The 25,495-nt window shown below is 43.9% G+C and overlaps 1 protein-coding gene across 1 annotated transcript; it reads left to right on the top strand.

Moving 5' to 3' along the window:
- Positions 1–366: 366 nt before the first annotated feature.
- On the top strand, positions 367–7,632 carry LOC311226596 (lysozyme G-like; the record flags this gene model as incomplete). The annotated part of the gene is made up of 4 exons (XM_084312016.1): positions 367–561; positions 1,250–1,406; positions 4,410–4,537; positions 7,579–7,632. The coding sequence occupies exons 1-4, from the start codon at positions 382–384 to the stop codon at positions 7,630–7,632; spliced, it is 519 nt and encodes a 172-aa protein (XP_084168142.1). The 5' UTR covers positions 367–381.
- Between the last annotated feature and the right edge of the window lie 17,863 nt (positions 7,633–25,495).

Here is a 25,495-nt window from a genome sequence, read left to right as displayed (position 1 = left end):
TTGTATGTATTGAGCCGTACTGTATTGTACCCATTTTGCAATCTGTTAATACAATTTTCAATCAATTGTATTTGAGTAGTTCCTGTTTGGCCTGGGGTTCTGGTGAGCGTAATGTGCCGCTAATGGTTGTCTTTAATTAATGTAGATTATGGAGACATTAGAAAAGTTGCAACCTCTGGCGCCTCAGATGAGACAGCGAAAGGTGATGGACGTAAAAAAGGCGGTATGTGCTCATTTCTAATAGGAATATCGCATCCCACACATGAATCTGTATTATCCAATGAATTACATGGGGCGAGGGATTCCCGAAGCATGCAGCTAAAAGTTCATTCGAATGATTTTTTTAAAAAAAATTTTAAAGGTGTGGCCACGTCAAAGGACATGGCGAAGGTGGATGCATCGGACATATACGAGTACAGGGAGATCATACTGGCAGTTGGGAAAGAGCTTCGAATGGACCCAGCAGTCATTGCCGGCATTATCTCCAGAGAGTCCAGGGGAGGCACCGGCCTGGACAGCAAAGGTGAAGGGGACAATGGCAAAGCCTATGGGGTCATGCAGGTATGTGCATTCCTTGGGGTATGAAAGTACAAGTATTTTGTCTGACTAAAATGAACGTTTTTAGTACTCATTAACTTGTTTAATTGTTGGTTCATTTCTGTATTTCCCGAGCCACTTACTTTGGTAAGGAGTGTTCACTTCAGCCACAAATGACCATGTTAAGGTACAAGTACTTACATTTTGCACGATTGTAATGTAATTTTTTTTTGTATCCACTTTTTCTCTTTTTCTCCCAATTCCACTGTGCCAATTCTTCCCACCCCTGTCTTGAACGTTGCTCGCATATGCCCCTCACTGGCCGGTTGTAGGGAGGATAGAAGCCTTGCATCATGTGTCCCCTCCGGTACATGAGGAGGCAGCCTGTCACATCTTTTCACCTGCCAGCGCGGACTCTCATTGGCGAGGTGTAACGCGTGGGAGGCTCACACTACCCCCGCCATTTCCTGTCTCTGCTGTGCAGGCGTCCCCAACTGACCTGTAGGAGTCGCTGTCCACAACGTCCAGATTACCACCCATCGACTTCCACCCGCTAATTCTGCCAATTGAATTAGTATGACGGCTGGCCCAAGCCGGAGGCAGCGCCGACAGCCGGAGTCGAACCCGGTGTCTCTTGCGTTGGTGACGAGCGCAACGTCCGCTACGCCACCCAGCCGCACCTGATTGTAATGTAATTTAATTATTTTTGTAGGTTGACTATGAAGCCATGCGTCTAAAAAAGCAAAAGGTTGAGAAGAGAGGTGGTCCCAAAGGGAAGGGACATATCCGTCAAGCCACAAAGAATTTGATTGGATGCTATGAAGAAATTGAGAGGAAGGACTGGGGCAGCAAAGAAAAGTGTCTGAAAGGTGATTATGACTTGGTTTTATGTACAGTATATTGTTTTATTGTTTCGTTTTTGTTCTGTCTTCTCTGCTTGTGTATTTTCTATTCATTTAGACTGGGGGAAGTAGAGAGGTTTAGAAGCACAGTGGCAACACTAGTGTTTACCAGTGATTCTCAACCTGTGGTACGCGTACCACCAGTGGTACTTGGGCCCCCTGCTGGTGGTACTTAATAAAAATTAAATAAAAAGTATTCAAATCTTTTTTTTTTATAGAATTATTTTTTTTGTCTGCAGTCATGCCACTGAACTCAGAAGCAGGCCAGGCCGCGTGTAACTGTTCCGCAACAGTAAGTGACTTCCGGGGTAGGCCTGATTGGCCCCGACAGGCACGTGACGCGCAACTTTCTCTGCCGCGCGGCACGCTCCGCGGAGCCTAACTGTTCCGCAACAGTAAGTGACTTCCGGGGTAGGCCTGATTGGCCCCGACAGGCACGTGACGCGCAACTTTCTCTGCCGCGCGGCACGCTCCGCGGAGCCGAGCGGCAGAGCTTACGGAATTACGTAACCGTCCAAATACGCCATGACTCTCATTCGGCGCTATAGCTCACCTGGCAGAGCAGCGGTCCTGCGATCCTGCGGTCTGTTGTTGGTGAGTTCGAATCCCATCAAATCTTTTTTTTTTAACGTGATTTTTTTTTTAACGTGTATTCTTTCGCCGGTTAAGGTTAGGCATGGTTAAGGTTAAGGTTAAGGTTAGGCATTGTTTCGGAGTTGGTTAAGGTTAGAACGGTTAAGTTTAGGCGCTGTTAAGGAGCTGGTTAAGGTTAGAGTTTGTCTTAGAGAATGGCAATATTCTTTCTATGGTTAAGGTTAGGCATGGTTAAGGTTAAGGTTAGGCATTGTTTCGGAGTTGGTTAAGGTTAGAACGGTTAAGTTTAGGCGCTGTTAAGGAGCTGGTTAAGGTTAGAGTTTGTGTTAGAGAATGGCAATAGACAGCCTATTTCCGCGCGACAGCTCTCAGCAGCCTCGTTGCGCGTCCTGAGTTTGCCGCGTCACGTGCCTGTCGGGGCCAATCAGGCCTACCCCGGAAGTCACTTACTGTTGCGGAACAGGTACACGCGGCCAGGCCAGTGTTTCTAGTTGCCGCGGCGCGATAGTTAGATAACCTAAGTAAGGAACAACCAGGAGATCACTGTGACAGAGAGTAATGCAGTCTAAACAGTCATAAATCTTTTATTCAACTTCAGCCCCAGATTACTATTATTTTTATAATGTCAGATAAAAAATTAAATACTCCCACTTTTTTTTGTATCTACTTTTCCCCCCATTTTTTCTATTTTTCTCCCGTCCCCAATTTCCTATTGTCCAATTCTACCCTCGCCTGTCTCGAACGTTGTTAGACCATGCCTCCCACAAGCCGGCTGCAATGTGGACGAAGCCTTGCATCACGTGTCCCCTCCGGTACTCGAGGAGGCAGCCGTTGCATCTTTTCACCTGCACAGCGCGATCTCTCAGCGGCGAGGGTCTGCGTGGGAGGGACACGCCGCCCTCGTCGCTTCCTGATTCTACTGCGCAGGCGCACCAACCGACCTGTAGGAGTCGCTGTCCACAATGTCCGATCCCCACCCACCAGCTTCCCACCCCCTAATACTGCCAATTGTATTAGTATGAACGACCAGCCAAGCTGGTAGCAACGCCGAGAGCTGGGCTCGAACCCAGCATCTCCTGCGTTGGTGGCGAGTGCCTTGCCCACTGCGCCACCTAGCCGCCCCCTAACTCCCACTTTTCTGAAAAGAGTTGTTGTTAAAGCTGACATTACAAAAACAAAAAATCCATCAAAATAAGTGTTGTTGCTAATCATTTCCCCCCCAGAAAAATCGACTTTGCATTTGATATATTGAAAATATTTCACTTTTTGTGTTTTTTTTTTTTTTACAATAATTTGTGATGCCCATCACAAACACCGGCATTTAGGGGGTACAATTTCAAAAATGCCTGCACCAAAATGCTGGAAATTAAGTCTTTGTAATAAAAGAAATCCTGGTGGGGGACCCCCAGACCCCCGCTTAAAAAGTGGCTGGACGGGGAGGCGGGACCATGGGATCCTCTGAAGCCAGTGAGAGATCTGACTGGCTGGAGAGAGAAATGTAGAGAGAGAGAGAGAGAGAGAGAGAGAGAGAGAGAGAGGATGAAATAATGTACAGTTGTTATTTTGTTCATAATGTTCTCATTTGCTGTGTGATAATGGTTATTATTCTGTTATTAATGTTATCACTGTGTGTGTCACTTACTGTGTGTGTGAGAGAGTGTGTATGTGTGAGAGAGAGAGAGAGAGAGAGAGAGAGAGAGAGAGAGAGAGAGAGAGAGAGAGAGAGAGAGAGCGAGAGAATTAAGTACATTTGCTGAAATACAGTTGTTCTTAATTATCTCACTTCCTATGTGAGAATGTTAGTTATTATGTTCTCAATGCCCCTTGTGTTAGAGTTTGCTAGTTCTAGTGCTACCCCTTTGTACATTGTGGCTGTGTCTGACAAAAGTTAACAATAAATAATGTTATTAGGAATACATTTGCCTCCTGCGTGAACTGTGCATAGCTGAATAGACTGTATTTTAACGTCGGTCATATGGTGGTACTTGGAGAGCCAGCTACGTTCTCAGGTGGTACATGGTGTAAAAAGGTTGAGAACCACTGGTGTATACTATATTACTGTGGTTTAGAAGCACAGTGGAAACACTGTCTACTATAGTAGATCAAATCAAATCAAATTTATTTGTAAAGCCCGACGACAACACACTCTTGAGGACGATTTGCCCACCGCCACTTTGGCGACCTCTAGCGGCTTGGGTGTGCATATTTCTTAATACAATATATAGAATTAAAGCCCTATTTGTTGCCTGTCGATATCCGTTCAGCGGTTCTCGAGTTACATCCCGATATTCGTGCGCCGAAGTAGACGGCAGACCTTTTATTTCAATGTTCAGTTGAAAAAATGTATCTTCTAATTTTCTTTGTTTGTCTGCCCAGGGGCGCTAGCAGCCTACAACAAGGGGGCTTCCCGTGTCCCCTCCTACAAAAACGTGGATGAAAATACCGAACACCAGGACTATTCCAATGACGTTGTGGCCAGAGCTCAGTACTACAAAGACGATAATGTATGTATATAATATATATATAAAAACCTTTGTTACATTTTGTTCCTCAACCAGAGTCATCATGAGGTTGCACTATAGCACGGTATAGGGGAGAGTGGGGTCACTTTCAAGCTCAAAGTGGAAACCTTCTGCCTGTTCCTCATATTTGATCTACAATTTTGTCATTTACAGCGTTTTAGTAAATTCGATTTTGTTTTATTAAATGTTTGCCTGTTGTTATTTTTCTTCTACAGTACCATACTGTATTTATGTTATACAGTACCACATACAAAATACATATAGTTGGAAAGCTTACTTTAATATCCGTTAGTTGATGCGACCCTGCTCTCCTTCGCTAATTAAAACTGTTGTGCAATGATGTCCTTAATTTTATCATTCTAATCTAATTGACTATAAGAAAGTTAACTAATGTTTTTTTTTTTTTTTTTAGTTGGGCAAGTCTTGGTGGTGTCCCATTCTGTAACTGAATATGGATTAAAGGACCTGCAATTAAAAACACGACTGAGGTGGTGATCTTTTTAGTTCACTCCAGCGATACCATGCACCCTGTGACTGCATGCACTCTAAAAAACAAATGTTTTTTCACAGGAAATTCACTGTATTATTTTACTTGTATTAGATTACTTTTGTTTTTTTACTTTAAGTGTAAATGCCATAAAAATACAGTAAATGACCTTTTATTAAAATAAATGTAATCTGCAAATGTATTTGATTTTACTGTAATTTGACAGTAAGTATTTGGCAACCATTGATGCCAGACATTTACCGTTTTCTTGCAGCTTTTTTTCTTACAGTGTGGGTTCAAATCATGGTTCATGCCAACTCACCCCCCCCCCCCCCAAAAAGGAATACAATTACATGTCTGGGCTGTACCCACCTATAAACAATGTCAATTAAATAAACCATACAGTATGACATTGCTAAAAAGTTTTAAAGAAAAAAATCCATATCTGAAGAAGAGCATGGGCTAATAAACGATAAGTGTGCATATTCTACTTTTGAATTCTAAATAACTATTTAATCCCTTTGATGTTTCTATATTCCTTTTTTTTTTTTTATAAACATAACATCAAATTAGACACACAAGCATTAACAGTAAACATCCAATGAAATCACCATTTCAATCATTACAAATGTAGTATACGAGATATATACCTAATACTTGCTATCTAATACCCTACATACATATGCTCTTGCTCGCTCACCCCCCCCGGACCCCCACTTGGATAATCCATCCATTTTCATTTGTTTCTAACCAGGCACTACAATTCATATGCTAGCTTTTATTCTCTCCACCACTTCTAACCAGATTGCAATGTTGGTTTCACTGACACCTAAAATTCTTGCTGTAGAAATGTCTAGATAAATCACATCGAGATAGGTAAGAACCCATACCTTCCGGCACATTTTTTCCGGTTGAAACCATCGTGATGCTATCAGCTTTTTAGCCGCTGTGAGACCAGATAAAACTAGTCTCTTTAGCTGTATAGGGGCTGCAAACTGAAAAACATCATTCAACAACAATACAGAGGGGTGTACAGGTATGTTCAGAAATAAGAATTCTGATAATTGCTGGGACACTTCTTTCCAGAATATCTTAACCGGTGGGCAATCCAAATACATGTGCATAAATGTACCCTCATCCCCATTTGTACATAAGGAACATCTGGAGTCTTGTTTAAGTCCCATTCTGTTCAATCTTATAGGGGTCAGGTATGTCCTATGAATATAATTAAGATTAATTTGTTGATGGTCCGGGTTACGTGACGCAATTCGAACGTTTGCCCAGACTTCTTGCCAATCAAAATCTATTTCCAGGTCTGGTATATCCCTCCTCCAGATCCGGATCTCCTCTCTGGTAAACAAGAACACCCTGAAGACTCTGGCAGGAGCACTCATTCAGGGGTACTACGACTATGCTTGCACCTCATGGTACCAAAGCACCTCAAAGGCGCTAAAAACAAAATTACAAACATCTCAAAACAAACTTGTCAGACTACTGCTTGACCTTACTCCTAGAACCCACCTCACCCCTGCCCACTTTGACAACCTAGGATGGCTTAGAGTAGACGACAGAGTACAACAACTTGCAATGGGCCTGGTCTACAAGATACACTACACGACCAAGGTACCCATGTACATGTCAAAATACTTCCCAAAGGTCAGTGAATACCACGATCACAACACCAGAGGGAGCTCCACAAATCATGTTAAACCCAGATTCGGCTCAAATAAGGGACTAAACACGTTTCGCAATTATGCCACATCAATGTGGAACGCCCTACCCAAAGCTGTAAAGGAATGTGGATCACTACCCACTTTCAAAACCTCTCTCAAGGGACACCTACGGGAGACTGCAATTCAACACTGGCCCCTGTAAATATCCTAACCCAACCCCCTCCAATGTACAGTCATTTACCTAGTATGGTTTTGTCAATAGTTCAATGTACAATTGTGTTTGTTTGTACAGTGTCTCCCCCCCCCCCCCCTCAATGTACAGTGTTACTTGTTTATACAGTGTGCCCCCCGGCCCCCCCCCCCCCCCAACCACCTCCAATGTAAATTACCCAGTATGGTTGTCAATATCCCAATGTACCCAACCCCCCCCCACCCAACCTCCTCCAATGTACAGTTTCTACGTCAAATGTATATACTCCCTTTTCTTGACTCCTTCTGTATCACAAACAGTACTGTATTTGCAAATCTGGTATGTCATAAATGTATAGATGTAGCAGTACTGACTATCTGTATGTCATGTATGTCATATATGTCTATATGAATTGAAAATGGGGGACCCTGATGGAAACAAGACAAACGTCTTTCTCAGGTCTGCATCCCCTTAACAATTGTATGTATTGAGCCGTACTGTATTGTACCCATTCTGCAATCTGTTAAATAAAGTTTTCATTCATTCATTCATTCAGTCTAGGGGGAGGATTCCATACGAGGACGTTAGTAAGTGATGATAAAAGTCAGATACATATATTCCTGTTTTATAAATATCATACTATAACATAAAACCATGTGTCATTTTTGTATAGACTATCCTCTCAGGAACTGAATATAAGAATTCAACTGTCCTCTCTGATGATTAGGAGATGGTTCCCTTACCATATAGGTTGATGCCCCCCCCCCCCCCTCTCCCTTTTGCAGAGGAGACTTGGAACCACTTTGGTTATGAATGGAAACCGGATCTAACTATCTAAGCTCTATTTCTGGTCCAAGGTGTAATAACATCATCTGGTCCCCGGTGTAGCTCAAAGCGATAAGAACTTCCAACGGTTATATGGTGCAAAAAAAAAAAACTCTCCTATCTATCTGTAGTACTTGCCCAGTGCAATACAAAATGTTTATTTTCTCCATATAGGGAAAGCAGAGGGTTACTAAAACAAAGGGATAGCATCACAGAGGAGGTGATGTCACACCCAATCAAACCATTTGCACAATGATTTGAGAGACGCATGCTCTACAGACTGTGGTTATGTTATGAATCCAAATCAAATTTATTTGTAAGGCCCGACAACACACGTTAATGTCCCCATGGGCCGGACACGTCTTATTTAAACAAGTCAAGAACAAAACAAGAACACCATAAAGTCCAAACATTTTAAAATAAATGCAACACTCCCAGACACACCCCACGCGAAGGTAAGGAAAAACTCACTAAAACCTAGCAATAGGAAAAAATGCACCACAGGCAATGTGGAGGAGAGAAACCTTAGAAGGGCCATTCAAGGGGGGATCTCCCTTCTTAGATGTCGGTGATAGTAGTGTTGCAATAAAACAGTTGAACAGTTGGTATGAAGTGTTCATAACAGTTGCTTGAACTAGCAGTTATTTTAACCCTTTCACTACCACACTACCAAAGGGTTATAACTAGTGCTGTCAATAAATTAAAATATTTAACTCGATTAATCGCATGATTGTCCATAGTTAACTCACGATTAATCGCAAATTAATAGTTTTTTTTTTTTTTTAGTTCCAAGTTTTAATACTCTTATCAACATGCGAGTCAACAAATGCTTGCTTTGTGCAGCCATTTAACACAAAAAGGATGACCCTCATGCATTGCAAATTTGCATCAAATTCAAAACAGCGTGATGCACAAAATTACTTAAAAGAAAATAATAATTTAAAACAATGAATAAAGTGTGCATGAAATAATAGGGGAAAGAAAACGTTAGGAACTTGTTACATTCACACACACAAGGGATTAATCACACCACCCCCCCTCTCTCTCACACACACACTCTCTCCCAGCTCTCTTTCTCTCTTGCCCCTTCCTCATCTCTCTCACCCCCCTCTCTCTCTATATCTCACACACACACACACACGCACGCACACACGCACGCACGCACACACACACACTTCAGAAACAAACATAGTATCAATGAGAGCATCAATAATACACCTGAGTGAAGTCTAGTAAAAAAAAATATATATATAGTTGGACATTTTTTTTCTTTCGTGAGTAAAAAAAAAATAGTGGCGTTAATAGAATCGGGCGATACCGCTTTAATACCGCGTTAACTTTGACAGCCTTAGTTATAACTCACTGCGACAATACAGAAGGTTAACCCTTTCACTGCCACATGACAAAGGGTTATAACCCTTTCACAACCGCACTACAGAAGGTTAACCCTTTCCTGTCTGTAGTGTGGTAGTGAAAGGGTTCATCTACTGTACAAGTGGTATTTCTAATCGGTTAACCGATGGTTTTAACTGAACCCACATCAGTTTCTGAGTCTTATCTGGTCATTCTTCTGTGGGTATTTTGGGAGCAAAGGGCTGTCGGACTAATGGACTTCTGTTTCCTGTTTCCGGTCTAGCAGCAGCATGCAATTTTTGGCTACAAGCCATCCAAATATTTTATTGTGATTCTGGACTCTTAAATACTTTTTATAAAGCATACACCACTAAGGTACCCATGTACATGTCAAAATACTTCCTAAAGGTCAGTGAATACCGCGCCCACAACACCAGAGGGAGCTCCACAAATCGATGTATGTATTGTACAATGTATTCCCACTACTTTCATCCTATGATTGCAGTACCAACCAGAGTAACAGAGACATATGCCACTCTGATTGACAATATCTTTACTAATGTGTTGGATAAGAGCATGAAATCAGGAGTTCTGTGCATGGATATTGCTGATCATTGTCCAATCTTTCTCATATTATATAGGGAACATGATAAGTCTCCATCTATACTCTATCCTAAATATAAGAGAAGCTTTAAGGAAGCTAGTTTGACCAGGTTTGGACTAGTGGTCGGTGAGTATCCATGGACAGATATCCTCCACTCTGTTGATGCAAAAAAGTATTTGACTTTGTTTTCTGAACGTATCTCCCAGACCTATGACCTGTGTTTTCCCCTTGTACAGGCATCTCCCAAGCCTCATCATAAACTGATCAAACCATGGATAACCCCAGCTATTATCAAATCCCTAAATACTAAACGTAGATTGTATAAAAAATATCTTCTCAGTCCCACTCTATTTTATCTTGCTCAATTTAGGAACTATAGAAATAAATTAAACCACATTATCAGAGGAGCTAAAAAACATTACTACAATATGGAATTATCTAAAAACAAAAATAACATGACTCTTATGGAGAACAATTAACCCTATCCTCAACAAAAAAAATAAACGTAATCAGTTGCCTAATGAATTTAAGGTTGATGGGGGTATTATCACTGACCCGCTATTAATTGGCAATCATTTTAATCGTTTTTTCTCAGAAGTTGGTCCAACACTGGCTGCAAAGATTCCATTTAGTAATCATGGTCCCCTTCAGTTTATGAATCCTCCAATCAATGACAGTTTTAATTTCTTGCCGGTTACAGAGGATGAGGTTCGGGAGATCTTGATAAACCTGGGGGACTCTTCTCCGGGTTATGATGGTATTGGAGGTAGATTACTGATATCCATTCAAGAATCCATTGTGAAGCCTTTGTAAAAAACCTGGGCGTGCTCTTTGACCCCGAGTTTTCCTTCAATAGGCAGGTAAACTCTGTGGTAAAGGGGTGCCTTTTCCAGCTCCGGTCCATAGCCAATCAAGGCCATTCTCTCCCCCTCAGACCTGGAAAGAGTAATTCACGCCTTCATATCCTCACGCTTAGACTACAGTAACTCCCTGTACCTGGGGCTAAATAAATCCACCATAGCCCGTCTACAACTCCCCCAAAATGCTGCCGCTAGACTGCTCACAGGTACCCGGAAGAGAGCCCACATCACCCCTGTACTTGCCTCCCTCCACTGGCTCCCGGTGCGCTTTAGAATAGACTTCAAGGTCCTTTTATTGGTTTATAAAGCCCTAAATGGTAAGGCCCCTGCTTAGTGCTTACCTAGCATACCTCCTCACCCCCTATACCAACGCCAGGGCCCTCAGATCGGCTGATAAGGGTCTCCTAACCACCCGTAGGTCTAACTTCAAGTCTAGGGGGGGACGTGCTTTTGCGGTCAGCCCCTGACCTCTGGAACAGCATTCCCATGTCCATTAAATCTTCCCCCTCCATCGAGTCTTTTAAATCAAAACTCAAAACCCACCTATATCGCCTGGCCTTCCCTGACTCACTTTGACTCTTGCCGTACTTGTTGACGTGTTGTTCTGTTTTTCCTTTGTCTATCCGTTGATTTTATTAAAAAAAAAAATCAGTTTATTTTATACTTTTCTTTGTACTTAGCTTAGCTATGTGAAGCACTTTGGTTGACAAGCGTCATGTTTAAACATGCTATATAAATAAATTTGATTGATTGATTGATGTCATATTTTTAATATATCACTGGAGAAGGGAATCGTCCCACAGGAACTTAAAATAGCTAAGATCCTCCCTATTTATAAAGATGATGACCCAGCCGTCTTCAACCATTACAGACATATATCCATCCTGTCTGCCTTGTAAAAAATACTTGAAAAGCTTGTCTATAAAAGATTAATTGAACATCTTAATAAGCACAATATTATTTACACTCACCAGTATGGGTTCAGAAAGGAACATTCAACATATATGGCAATCACACATCTAATTAATGAAATATACAAAGCTAAAGGCAGAAAGGTATTTTTTTTAGACTTATCAAAGGCATTTGATACAGTCAATCACCATATCCTCCTGCAGAAGCTCTCACATCTTGGAATAAAAAACAATGAACTGCTATGGTTCACCAGTTACCTTAAAGATAGACATCAGTCTGTACTCCAAGCCCACGTGACTGAACTCAAACTGGAAAGAAACAGACTAAGAAATGACATAAACTCCATGATCATAAGGGATGTACTATCCAAAGAGGGGTCCGGGAGGGGGGGGGGTTCGAGCTGGAGCATATGTGTGTAGGTTTTTAGATAACAGGTATTAGGGGTATATCCTGTATAAGACATTGGTTTAAATGGTAATTTCGTTGGATATACACTGTGTATTAATGCTTGTGTATCTTATCGTGTGTTGTCATGTTTGTTTATATGTGTGTTTAAAAAATAATAAAAAAATAAAATACAAAAAAAAACTCCATGATCAAAACAGCAAAAAAAAAATTATCAATGACAAAACCGAGGAAAACAAAAACAAACCACGTGAACTTTGGAAACTACTCAATAACCAACTAAGCTGCAGTAAAAAACTTAAAACCAGATTCTCAAACATAAACATAAAGACAGACAACACGCTCATCACAGACAAACTGGATGTAGCCAATTACTTAAAGTTTCTTCACAAACATAGCCACAACACTGGTAAACAAACTACCCTCCCACTCAGGGCATTATGGGGTAGAACACATAGTAGCATACTACAAGAACCTAGGGGTCCACAAAGATGACTTCAAACTGGAAATGGTAACAACAGATGAGGTACTCAAAAAACTGAGCGCCCTCCAACCTAACAAGGCCACTGGCCATGACAACATCCCCTCCAAATTCCTCAGACACTCAGCAGCCGCCATCACCCCAGTCATCACACACATAATAAACCTCTCCATAAAACAGGGACACGTCCCCAAGGACTTCAAAATTGCGAGAGTAACACCCCTGCACAAAAAGGCAGTAAATTAGACCCAGGCAACTACCGCCCTGCTTCTATCCTTACCTCCATCTCGAAAGTCATGGAAATTTTTTTATACGAACAGGTCGAAAAATACCTCGCGGAAAAAAATCGAATCTACGAATTCCAATCTGGCTTCAGAACATCCCACTCCACTGACACATGCCTTCTCTATTTAAACGACCACATCAAACAAGAGGTGGACGCGGGCAAATACTGCGGCATGGTCATGCTGGACCTACAAAAGGCCTTCGACACTGTCAATCACACCATTCTGATTGACAAGCTAAAAGCAATTGGTTTTGATAGTCTATCAGTGAGCTGGATGCAATCCTACCTGGAGGGGAGAGAGCAGATGGTGGAGGTAAACGGTACCCTACCCCCCCCCCCTCACAGTAAGCGGTGGTGTTCCACAAGGAAGCATACTAGGTCCGCTACTGTTCCCAATTTATGCAAATGACATGTCGTCAGCTGCATAAATTGCATGACTGCAACTTGTTCCTGTTTGCGGACGACTCAGCCCTGCTGGTCTCTGACAAGAACAAGTTACAGGTTGAAAAAATCCTCAGATCAAAACTAGGCAAAATCTGCATATGGCTCACTGATAACAAACTATCATTACACATGGGCAAAACAGTCCATTCTCTTCGGTTCAAATAACAAACTCAGCAAGACCGACGGCTTCTCAGTTACAGTGGGTGACAATATTGTCACAAGGAAAGAAGATATTACCTACCTGGGTTCCATCCTAGAGGCAAATCTTTCCTGTGACAAAATGGCATCCAATGTAATAAAAAAAGTCAACCAACAAACTCGATTCTTGTACCGGATCTCCTCACTGGTAAACAAGAATACCCTGAAGACTCTGGCAGGAGCACTCATTCAAGGGTACTACGACTATGCTTGCACCTCATGGTACCAAAGCACCTCAAAGGCGCTAAAAACAAAATTACAAACATCTCAAAACAAACTGGTCAGACTACTGCTTGACCTTACTCCTAGAACCCACCTCACCCCTGCCCACTTTGACAACCTAGGATGGCTCAGAGTAGATGACAGAGTACAGCAACTTGCAATGGGCCTGGTCTACAAGATACACTACACGACCAAGGTACCCATGTACATGTCAAAATACTTCCCAAAGGTCAGTGAATACCACGATCACAACACCAGAGGGAGCTCCACAAATCATGTTAAACCCAGATTCGGCTCAAACAAGGGACTAAACATGTTTCGCAATTATGCCACATCAATGTGGAACGCCCTACCCAAAGCTGTAAAGGAATGTGAATCACTACCCACTTTCAAAAACACTCAAAAAACACCTACGGGAGACTGCAAAAATCGAAACTGGCCCCTGTAAATGTCCTAACTCAACCCCCTCCAATGTACAGTAAATTACCAAGTATGGTCTTGTCAATATTCCAATGTACAGTTTTGCTTGTACAGTTGTACAGTGTCCCCCACCCCCCCCCCCCCCACCTACCCAACCTCCTCCAATGTACAGTTTCTACGTCAAATGTATATACTCTTTTTTTTCTGGACTCTTTTCGTATCACAAACAGTACCGTATTTGCAAATCTGGTATGTCATAAATGTATAGATGTAGCAGTACTGTCTATCTGTATGTCATGTATGTCATATATGTTACAATGAATTGAAAATGGGGGACCCTGATGTAAACAAGACGAAAGTCTCTCTGGTCTGCATCCCCTTAACAATTGTATGTATTGAGCTGTACTGTACTGTACCCATTCTGCAATCTGTTAATAAAGTTTTCAATCAATCGATCAATCAATCAAATAATGGGATCAATTATCCTTTTCTTCCTTTACTTTGCAGTCTGCCCCAAGGTTCAATTCTTGGGCCTTTGTTATTTTTGTTATATATTAATGACCTCCCTAACGTCTCAGACAGGCTGTTGAAAATTTTATTTGCAGATGACACAAGTGTATTCTATTCACGTAAAGATCCTGATACCATCATTAGGGTCTTAAATGAAGAAACTATCAATTTGGTTTAAATGCAACAAATGATCACTAAACATAAAAAAAAAAAAAATTCATTATTATAATTTTTTTTTTATCTGTGATCAATGACATCCCCATAGCTAGGGTGTGTTCTACACAATTCCTTGGTGTTCTGCTTGATGAATCCCTATAATGGAAACCTCATATCACAGCCATAACTACAGAAATGGCCAAGATTATTGGTATTCTTGGAAAAACACGTCACTTGCTGAGCACTGAGGTTGCCACAATGTTATATTACTCTATGGTTTACCCATATATCAATTACTGCAATTTAGTTTGGGGTAGTACTCATCATACCAAACTTGAGCCCATATACCGTCTGCAGAAACGAGCTCTAAAAATAATCAGCTGTGTATAACGAAGTCATTCTTCTCAGCCTCTATTCCATAAGTTAGGTGTTTATCAAGTGACTCATCTTCAGACTGGTTTATTTGTGTATAGTTCTTTAAACAGAGCCCTTCCCCCTTTCTTTCATGACATGTTTGCCCACAATCACCAAATTTATAATTACCCCCCCCCCCCCCCCCCCCACGTAGTTCCTCTTTACTTAGACCACTCCTTTCCCGCACTTCCCAATCTCAGTTTTGTTTACTCTACCGGGGGTCAAAGTTGTGGAACTCTTTGCCTCCACATACTGTATTTTGGAATTTTCTTTTCTGAAGTTCAAAAGAGCACTGAAATCACATCTCCTAGATCAGGGGTTCCCAACCTTTTTTCCCCCAGGGACCCCCAAACATCTCTGATGAAATTCCTGGACCCCCCTCCTAATAAAATACCATAAAATACTTTTTTTTGTCATTTTAATACTTCTTTTTGTCATTTTAATAACAAACTGCTTATACACAGGCATATGCATCATAATTAGACACACTATGCTTCTTTGACTTGTGCCTTCAATCAACAAATCTCATCTTGCACCATATGTATTTCAAAATGTTTGGCCAATATTCAAATCCTGTATTCATCCTCTCAAATCAGGCCCTAATGGTGAACGGTTTGCATTTATGGAACAAATCAATGCAACAAATTAAACAAAATATGAGACAGGAAATTCCAATCAGTAGTTAGCAGAGAGAATCTGTCCTAGCTGGGTGTGACGAAGGTTCATTAATGTGAACCTTGGTCTTGCATGTGCGCTGCCAGGCCTGAGATGTCAGGTGTAATGTGCGTGACAGCCATTCTGAAGTCATTGTGTACGTCAAGTCTGTTGCACGCTTTTTGTCTTGATGGCGACAAGTGCACTGAAAGCCGTTTCCGATAGATATGTGGTACTGAACGGGAGTATAATCCTGGTGGTGGCATGCAGTGCGAGCCTCGGAGCAATGATGGATCCCTTCACTATCCAGAACTTCTTAAATCCGTGCTCCTGTAATGGAGATTGATTGATTGAAAAGTTTATTAACAGATTGCAGAATGGGTACACTACAGTACAGCTCAAAACATACAATTGTTAAGGGGATGCAGACCAGAGAAAGACTTTCGTCTTGTTTACATCAGGGTCCCCCATTTTCAATTCATCATATGACACACACGACATACAGATAGACAGTACTGCTACATCTATACATTTATGACATACCAGATTTGCAAATACAGTACTGTTTGTGATACTAAAAAAATCCAGAAAGAGTGTATATACATTTGACATAGAAGCTGTACATTGGAGGAGGTTTTGGTAGGTGGGGTGGGGTTGGGTGGGGCTGTACATTGGAGGTGGTGGGGGAGGGGGGGGTGGGGACACTGTACACTGTACATTGGAATACTGACATACATTTGACATAGAAACTGTACATTGGAGGAGGTTGGGTAGGTGGGGTGGGGTTGTACATTGGAGGTGGGGGGGGGGGGGGGGGGTTGGGTAGGGGGGGGGGGAGGGCAGCATCTATATTAAAGGCAGCCCAAGAGTCCTTCCGCATTGGCGTTTTGCGCTCTGATTGGCCGAGCGCACGCATGAGCCGCGACGCGCAACTCTAGGCAGGAATCGAAACTCCGTTTAAGCTCCAGAGAGCCAGGCTGAAAATCCACAATTCTTGCCCCACTGATGGAGCCGAATCGCGGATCCGAGTTTTCTGATGAATAACCCCAAAATATGGAGGTCCCGAACGCAATTAAGTATTGATTACGCCGCAACGAATCATTAAAAAAATATAACTGGAGTATGTTGTTTCTTTACATATGTGTTGGATTAGAGAATTGGTTTGTCATGACAATCCAATAAAAAAATCGCACACAGTAACTACATGCATCATTGGTTTGAGGTTGTGAATAACAACACTAGCCTACAAACCACGGCAATTTGGGGGGGGGGGGTCTGCTGATGGAGACTCAGTGTTCAGGGTAACAGAACATGAGGTGAGACGGATCTTTAAAAAAGTGAATATCAGGAAGGCAGCAGGACCAGACGGCATCCCCGGCCGCGTCCTAAAAGTCTGTGCCGACCAACTGGCCCCGGTATTCACTGACATCTTCAACCTGTCCTTGGAACAGGCTGTCATCCCCACCTGTCTGAAGAAGTCCACCATCATCCCTGTACCCAAAAAATCTACGCCCGCTTGCCTCAACGACTACCGCCCTGTAGCCCTCACCTCCATAGCCATGAAGTGCTTTGAGAAGCTAGTGAAGGGCTACATCTGTTCCTCCCTCCCCATCAACCTGGACCCCCTGCAATTTGCATATCGCCCCAACAGGTCCACGGAGGACGCCATAGCCCATGTGCTGCACACAGCAGCATCACACCTAGACAAGAGGCAGGGGAACTATGTGAGAATGCTGTTCATCGACTACAGCTCAGCATTCAATACCATAGTCCCCTCCAAACTCATAGCCAAGCTCAGGGACCTGGGCTTGAACTATGACCTCTGCCAGTGGGTCTTGGACTTCCTGACGGGCAGACCCCAGGTGGTAAGAGCAGGCAACTGCACCTCCTCATCCATCACGCTCAACATAGGGGCCCCCCAGGGCTGTGTTCTGAGCCCCCTCCTCTACTCCCTGTACACACATGACTGCGTGGCACAGCGGAACAACAACACAATCATCAAATTTGCTGATGACACAGTAGTGGTGGGCCTGATCTCTGCCAACGACGAGAGGGCCTACCTGGAAGAGGTAGAGAATCTGTCACAGTGGTGTCAGGAGAACTGCCTCTCCCTGAACGTCAGCAAAACAAAAGAGATGATTGTGGACTTCAGGAGGTCGGGGGTCAAGGACTACAGCCCCCTCAGCATCGACGGGGCACCGGTTGAGAGAGTGAACAGTTTCAAGTACCTCAGAGCCCACATATCCGAGGACTTGACATGGACCACACACATTGACAGTGTTGTGAAGAAGGCACGACAACGCCTCTACTTCCTCAGGCGCCTAAGGAAGTTCCAAGTCAGTCAGAAGATCCTTAGGAACTTCTACTCATGTACAATAGAGAGCATCCTGACTGGCAACATCACCTCCTGGTTTGGGAATAGCACTGCACAAGACCGTAGCAGACTACAAAGAGTGACACGTTCAGCCGAACGCACAATTGGAGGGGGGCTTCCCACCCTCCAGAACATTTACAACAAGCGGTGCAGGGGGAAGGCTAAGAGAATTATTAAGGACTCGAGCCACCCGAACAACTGCCTCTTTGAACTGCTGCGGTCAGGCAAGCGATACCGGAGTCTTAAGGCGAGCACAGAAAGACTCAGAAGAAGCTTCTATCCCCAGGCCATCAGGCTGCTAAACGAACAATAAACACTATGCAACAACCATCAAATGCACACAGCACACACACGCACACACTCACTTAAACAAACAACACACTGCAGCACCCACTCTCCACACTTTAGATCACACAAACACACGTTATATTTATTGATAAAGGATTTGCACTACAACTCGTACACCTACTGTAAATTGTACCTAAATTGCACCTCATCCCATTTCTGCCTTGCACTATATAGTATTGTATATTAGTACACTGCATAGTATTGTATATTATATGGTAACTCAGTTACGTCTATTCTGCATCGAACATTGTACATATGTCTATACTGAACACTGTGACCTCATTTCTTTTTTTTACTTCTAATTTACATGCTATACTATGTTATGTTATTTCATACTTATCTTGTCTTGCACAGTCTCTGGAGCGTAACAGTAAGAAGCATTTTGTATAAAAGTATTCTGTACTTCTGTATGACAACTATTAAAGAAACTTGAAACTTGTTTACAGCGAACGGTGGGGCTGGGCTGGGGCGCGCGGTGCTCCGGTGGCGGCGGATGACCGATGGCGATGCCGAGGACGAGCGCGCGTCCGTGGGGTAGACGGCCGGTGAGAGAGCACGCTCGTCCTCGGCATCGCCATCGGTCAACCGCCGCCGCCGCGGCGCCACCGGAGCACCGCGCGCCCCAGCCCAGCCCCACCGTTCGCTGTAAACAATGATGCATGTAGTTACTAGTTACTGTGTGCGATTTTTTTATTGGATTGTCATGACAAACCAATTCTCTAATCCAACACATATGTAAAGAAACAACATACTCCAGTTAACGGTATATTTTTTTAATGATTCGTTGCGGCGTAATCAATACTTAATTGCGTTCGGGACCTCCATATTTTGGGGGTATTCATCAGAAAACTCGGATCCGCGATTCGGCTCCATCAGTGGGGCAAGAACTGTGGATTTTCAGCCTGGCTCTCTGGAGCTTAAACGGAGTTTCAATTCCTGCCTAGAGTTGCGCGTCGCGGATCATGCGCACGCTCGGCCAATCAGAGCGCAAAACGCCAATGCAGAAGGACTCTTGGGCTGCCTTTAATATAGACGCGGGGGGGCACTGTACATTGGAATACTGACAAGGCCATACTTGGTCTTTACTGTACAACTGGGTTAGGACATTTGTAGGGGCCAGTTTCGAATTGCAGTCTCCCGTAGGTGTTCTTTGAGAGTGTTTTTGAAAGTGGGTAGTGATTCACATTCCTTTACAGCTTTGGGTAGGGCGTTCCACATTGATGTGGCATAATTGCGAAACGTGTTTAGTCCCTTGTTTGAGCCGAATCTGGGTTTTACATGATTTGTGGAGCTCCCTCTGGTGTTGTGATCGTGGTATTCACTGACCTTTGGGAAGTATTTTGACATGTACATGGGTACATTGGTCGTGTAGTGTATCTTGTAGACCAGGCCCATTGCAAGTTGCTGTACTCTGTCGTCTACTGTAAGCCATCCTAGGTTGGCAAAGTGGGCAGGGGTGAGGTGGGTTCTAGGAGTCAGGTCAAGCAGTAGTCTGACTAGTTTGTTTTGAGATGTTTGTAATTTGGTTTTTAGTGCCTTTGAGGTGCTTTGGTACCATGAGGTGCAAGCATAGTCATAGTACCCTTGAATGAATGCTCCTGCCAGAGTCTTCAGGGTATTCTTGTTTACCAGAGAGGACAAGAATCCAAGAATCCAGTACAAGAATCGAGTTCGTTGGTTGACCTTTTTTATTACATTGGATGCCATTTTGTCACAGGAAAGATTAGCCTCTAGGATGGAACCCAGGTAGGTAATTTCATCTTTCCTTGTGACAATATTGTCACCCACTGTAACTGAGAAGCCGTCGGTCTTGCGGAGTTTGTTATTTGAACCGAAGAGAATGGACTCTGTTTTGCCCATGTGTAATGATAGTTTGTTGTCGGCGAGCCATATGCAGATTTCGCCTAGTTCCGAGCTGAGGGTTTTTTCAACCTGTAACTTGTTCTTGTCAGAGACCAGCAGGGCTGAGTCGTCCGCAAACAGGAACAAGTTGCAGTCACAAGCTGACGACATGTCATTTGCATAAATTAGGAACAGTAGCGGTCCTAGTATGCTTCCTTGTGGAACACCACAGCTCACTGTGAGGGGGGGGATAGGGTACCGTTTACCTCCACCATCTGTTCTCTCCCCTCCAGGTAGGATTGTATCCAGCTCACTGATAAACTATCAAAACCAATTGCTTTTAGCTTGTCAATCAGAATGGTGTGATTGACAATGTCGAAGGCCTTTTGTAGATCTAGCATGACCATGCCGCAGTATTTGCCCGCGTCCACCTCTTGCTTGATGTGGTCGTTCAAATAGAGAAGGCATGTGTCAGTGGAGTGGGATGTTCTGAAGCCAGATTGGAATTCGTAGATTCGATTTTTTTCCCGCAAGGTACTTTTCGACCTGTTCGTATACTATTTTTTCCATGATTTTCGAGATGGAGGAATGGAATGGATGAAATATTTTTAGGCTAAATGTGTCCAACACTCATGTCCACATTAACCTAGCCTACATTAGACGCAGAATAGAATATACATCCAATACAATATCAACGGTAGAAGACAATATCAAAATAGGACTACATTATCATACCTGGAAATACTTCTTTGAGACAGAGTCAACCAGGATGTCGGTGAGCTCATCTTCGCAATCGAGGTATTCCACATCCTCAACGTTGGCAATGAAGGGATCCAACACCCATGCTTCCCTGAATAGGTATTCATCTGTGTCAGCGAACCGTGATTTAATCTCCTTTTGGCTGGTAAACTCATGACAAAGAGACACGGGAACAGTGTTATCTCTGCATTGCTTCTGCAGTAAGGGGAACTGTTGCAGCTCTCCCTTATCCATTTTCCTGACTCTATAGTCCAGTTTACGCACGAATGCGTCGAGCGCCTCTTTTTTTTGCAGATGAGCTGCCGTCATCTCCTTTTCGTTTGTCACACATTTTCGCCTCTGGCGGCTGACTGCAGACGAGCCGAGAAAGCTAACTAGCGTGCTAGGCTAGCTACGGAAAGTGATAGTCAACTGATTCGCGTTTTAGCCGCTACCCGGTAGCCTACTGTTAACGTTCAAAAATCATGTCTAGATGTTTATTTATTTATCTTTATTTTTTATTGTAGTGGAGAGACTATTCATGCTTCTGATGATAAAAATATGATAATTAAATATTTCTCTGAAAGAAAAACATTACAGAAAAACTGGTGAAAATAGACCTCAAATCATCTGCGGTCTGGCGGACCCCCTGCGCCCCCCCAAGGGGTCCGCGGACCCCAGGTTGGGAATCACTGTCCTAGATCACCAATATTTCCCATGGACTCCCTTTACAAACTGTGGTCTGATGGCTTGTTGTATTTTGTTATTGTATTTTCGTTTTATTATATAGTCTTCCTGGGGGGGTATTTTTATATTTTATCTTGATATAATATCAGTGCAATTCTGCTCCCTGGTGAATGCCACATAGGGTTTTTAGGCAATTCTCCTACACATCCCTTTGTGGATTGTATTGTATAATATATGTAATTGTTTTTATATGTGTAAATAAACAAACAAACAAACAAACAGGGGTTTCAGAACTTTATGGGCAGCAGCTGTGCTCCTGGTGCCGTTTCAGGTCCACTTCGCGCTGGAAGCTGTGGGGGCAGCGATGGGGCTGTGGTCCCTGCTGTGTTTACGGCTGTGGGTGATGAGGTTAGAGCTCTGGCATAGCAGACATATTGGTTTCAAAACAACAGGTGACACGGCCGACCCGGGTTCAACTCCCGAACCCGTCGTTATTTTCCGAATGTCTTCCCAAGTTTCTCAAGTTTCTTTAATAGTTGTCATACAGAAGTACAGAATACTTTTGTACAAAATGCTTCTTACTGTTGCGCTCCAGAGACTGTGCATGACAAGATAAGTATGAAATAAAAACATAGTAAAAATAGTAAAAATTAGAAGTAAAAAAAGAGGTCACAGTGTTCAGTTTAGACATATGTACAATGTTCGTAGACGTAGTTACCATCCAATATACAATACTGTGCAGTGTACTAATATACAATACTATATAGTGCAAGGCATAAATGGACGAGGTGCAGTTTAGGTACAATTCACAGTAGGTGTACGAGTTGTAGTGCAAATCCTTTATCAATAAATATAAAGTGTAAGTGTGTTTGTGTGATCTAAAGTGTGGAGAGTGGGTGCTGCAGTGTGTTGTTTGTTTGAGTGAGTGTGTGCGTGTGGGTGTGTGTGCTGTGTGCATTTGATGGTTGTTGCATAGTGATTATTGTTCGTTTAGCGATTATTGTTCGTTTAGCAGCCTGATGGCCTGGGGATAGAAGCTCCTTCTGAGTCTTTCTGTGCTCGCCATAAGACTCCGGTATCGCTTGCCTGACGGCAGCAGTTCAAAGAGGCAGTTGTTCGGGTGGCTCGAGTCCTTAATAATTCTCTTAGCCTTCCCCTTGCACCGCTTGTTGTAAATGTTCTGGAGGGTGGGAAGCCCCCCTCTAATTGTGCGTTCGGCTGAACGTGTCACTCTTTGTAGTCTGCTACGGTCTTTTGCAGTGCTATTCCCAAACCAGGAGGTGATGTTGCCGGTCAGGATGCTCTCTATTGTACATGAGTAGAAGTTCCTAAGGATCTTCTGACTGACTTGGAACTTCCTTAGGCGCCTGAGGAAGTAGAGGCGTTGTCGTGCCTTCTTCACAACACTGTCAATGTGTGTGGTCCATGTCAAGTCCTCGGATATGTGGGCTCCGAGGTACTTGAAACTGTTCACTCTCTCAACTGGTGCCCCGTCGATGCTGAGGGGGCTGTAGTCCTTGACCCCCGACCTCCTGAAGTCCACAATCATCTCTTTTGTTTTGCTGACGTTCAGGGAGAGGCAGTTCTCCTGACACCACTGTGACAGGTTCTCTACCTCTTCCAGGTAGGCCCTTTCGTCGTTGGCAGAGATCAGGCCCACCACTACTGTGTCATCAGCAAATTTGATGATGGTGTTGTTGTTCCGCTGTGCTACGCAGTCATGTGTGTACAGGGAGTAGAGGAGGGGGCTCAGAACACAGCCCTGGGGGGCCCCTATGTTGAGCGTGATGGATGAGGAGGTGCAGTTGCCGGCTCTTACCACCTGGGGTCTGCCCGTCAGGAAGTCCAGGACCCACTGGCACAGGTCATAGTTCAAGCCCAGGTCCCTGAGCTTGGCTATGAGTTTGGAGGGGACTATGGTATTGAATGCTGAGCTGTAGTCGATGAACAGCATTCTCACATAGTTCCCCTGCCTCTTGTCCAGATGTGATGCTGCTGTGTGCAGCACATGGGCTATGGCGTCCTCCGTGGACCTGTTGGGGCGATATGCAAATTGCAGAGGGTCCAGGTTGATGGGGAGGGAGGAACAGATGTAGCCCTTCACTAGCTTCTCAAAGCACTTCATGGCTATGGAGGTGAGGGCTACAGGGCGGTAGTCGTTGAGGCAAGCGGGCGTAGATTTTTTGGGTACAGGGATGATGGTGGACTTCTTCAGACAGGTGGGGATGACGGCCTGTTCCAAGGACAGGTTGAAGATGTCAGTGAATACCGGGGCCAGTTGGTCGGCACAGACTTTTAGGACGCGGCCGGGGATGCCGTCCGGTCCTGCTGCCTTCCTGATATCCACTTTTTTAAAGATCCGTCTCACCTCATGCTCTGTTACCCTGAACACTGAGTCTCCATCAGCAGACCCCCCCCCCCCCATTGCCGTGGTTTGTAGGCTGGTGTTGTTGTTCACAGCCTCAAACCTCGCATAGAAGGAGTTGAGATCATTTGCTAAGGAGATGTCACTGTTCAGTTTGAGGGGGGTTCCTTTGTAGTCTGTCATTGTTCTGAGGCCCTGCCACATGCCTCTAGAGTCAGCCTGTTCAAACTGAAGTTCAACTTTATCCCTGTAACGCCGTTTTGCCTCTATTACTGCTCTCCTGACGTTGTATCTTGCCATCTTGTGTTCTTCCATGTTGCCTGTCACCAGCCCGGTGTTGTATGCTGATGTGCGCACTTTCAGAGCCTCACGGACGGATTTGTCTACCCAGGGCTTTTGATTTGGGTAGATATTAATTTTGGTGGTGGGGATTATTACTTCTACCTGAGTACAGACATAGTCAATCACCGTTTCGGTGTATTCGTTAATATTGGCTGTGTTATCACGGAATACACTCCATTCTGTGCTTCCCAGCACTGCTTGGAGTGACTCCACTGACGTCACGGCCCAACGCTTAACCTCTCGCGAGACCACCGGCGTTCGCTTGAGACTCTGTTTGTACTTAGGCAAAAGGAAAATGGCGGCGTGATCGCTTTTACCGAATGGACTAAGAGCCTGTGACTTGTACCCATTCTTAAATTGCGAGTATACATGGTCTAATATGTTCTCGCCTCTGGTGGGACAGGTCACATGCTGATAGAAATTCGGCAGCACCTTTTTAAGACGCGCGCTGTTGAAATCCCCCAAGACCAAAATGGCAGCGTCAACATTAGCTGCTTGGAGTTTGTTTACCTCGTCGTGAAGTTTTGAAAGTGCGACCTCAGTGTTCGCGTGTGGTGGAATGTACACTCCGATGAGGATGATGGACGTTAACTCTCTTGGGAGGAAGAAGGGTCGACATTTTATCGTGATAAACTCCAGGTCTGGGGAGCAGTGGTTAGACATTTCCTTTGTGTTGCCTACATCGCACCACTCCTTGTTTATCATGAAGGCAATGCCGCCTCCTTTCTTCTTTAATGACTCTAATGCCGTCCGGTCTTTGCGTAGAACGAAGAAGTGGTCTGCCGGTTCTATTGCATGATTCGGGACATCTGGACTCAGCCAAGTTTCTGTGAAACAGAGGACGTTACAATCCCGGATGTCCCTCTGGAATTGGATCCTTGCTCTGATGTCGTCCAATTTGTTTCCTATCGATTGCACATTGGCCAACAATATGCTGGGCAATGTGGTTCTGTGTCGTTTGGACCTCAGTCTGTTCCGGACCCCGGCTCTCTTTCCTCGTCTTCGCGGCGGCTTCTTGGCGTCTTGGCCATGGCCGGCATAACAAAGGATCTCGGCGGGCCATTTCTGCTGTTCAGCGATCCGATCCAGAGAGCAATCCAAACGGTAAGTTTTTCTTAATCCAATGTCAATGATTGACTGACGGTCATAC

The sequence above is a fragment of the Notolepis coatsorum genome (genome assembly GCF_963971535.1).
Source record: "Notolepis coatsorum genome assembly, chromosome: 4".
NCBI classification, from domain to species: Eukaryota; Metazoa; Chordata; class Actinopteri; order Aulopiformes; family Paralepididae; genus Notolepis; species Notolepis coatsorum.
The sequence above is the reverse complement of the archived record's forward strand: the minus strand, read 5'-3'. Positions and strand labels throughout refer to the sequence as shown.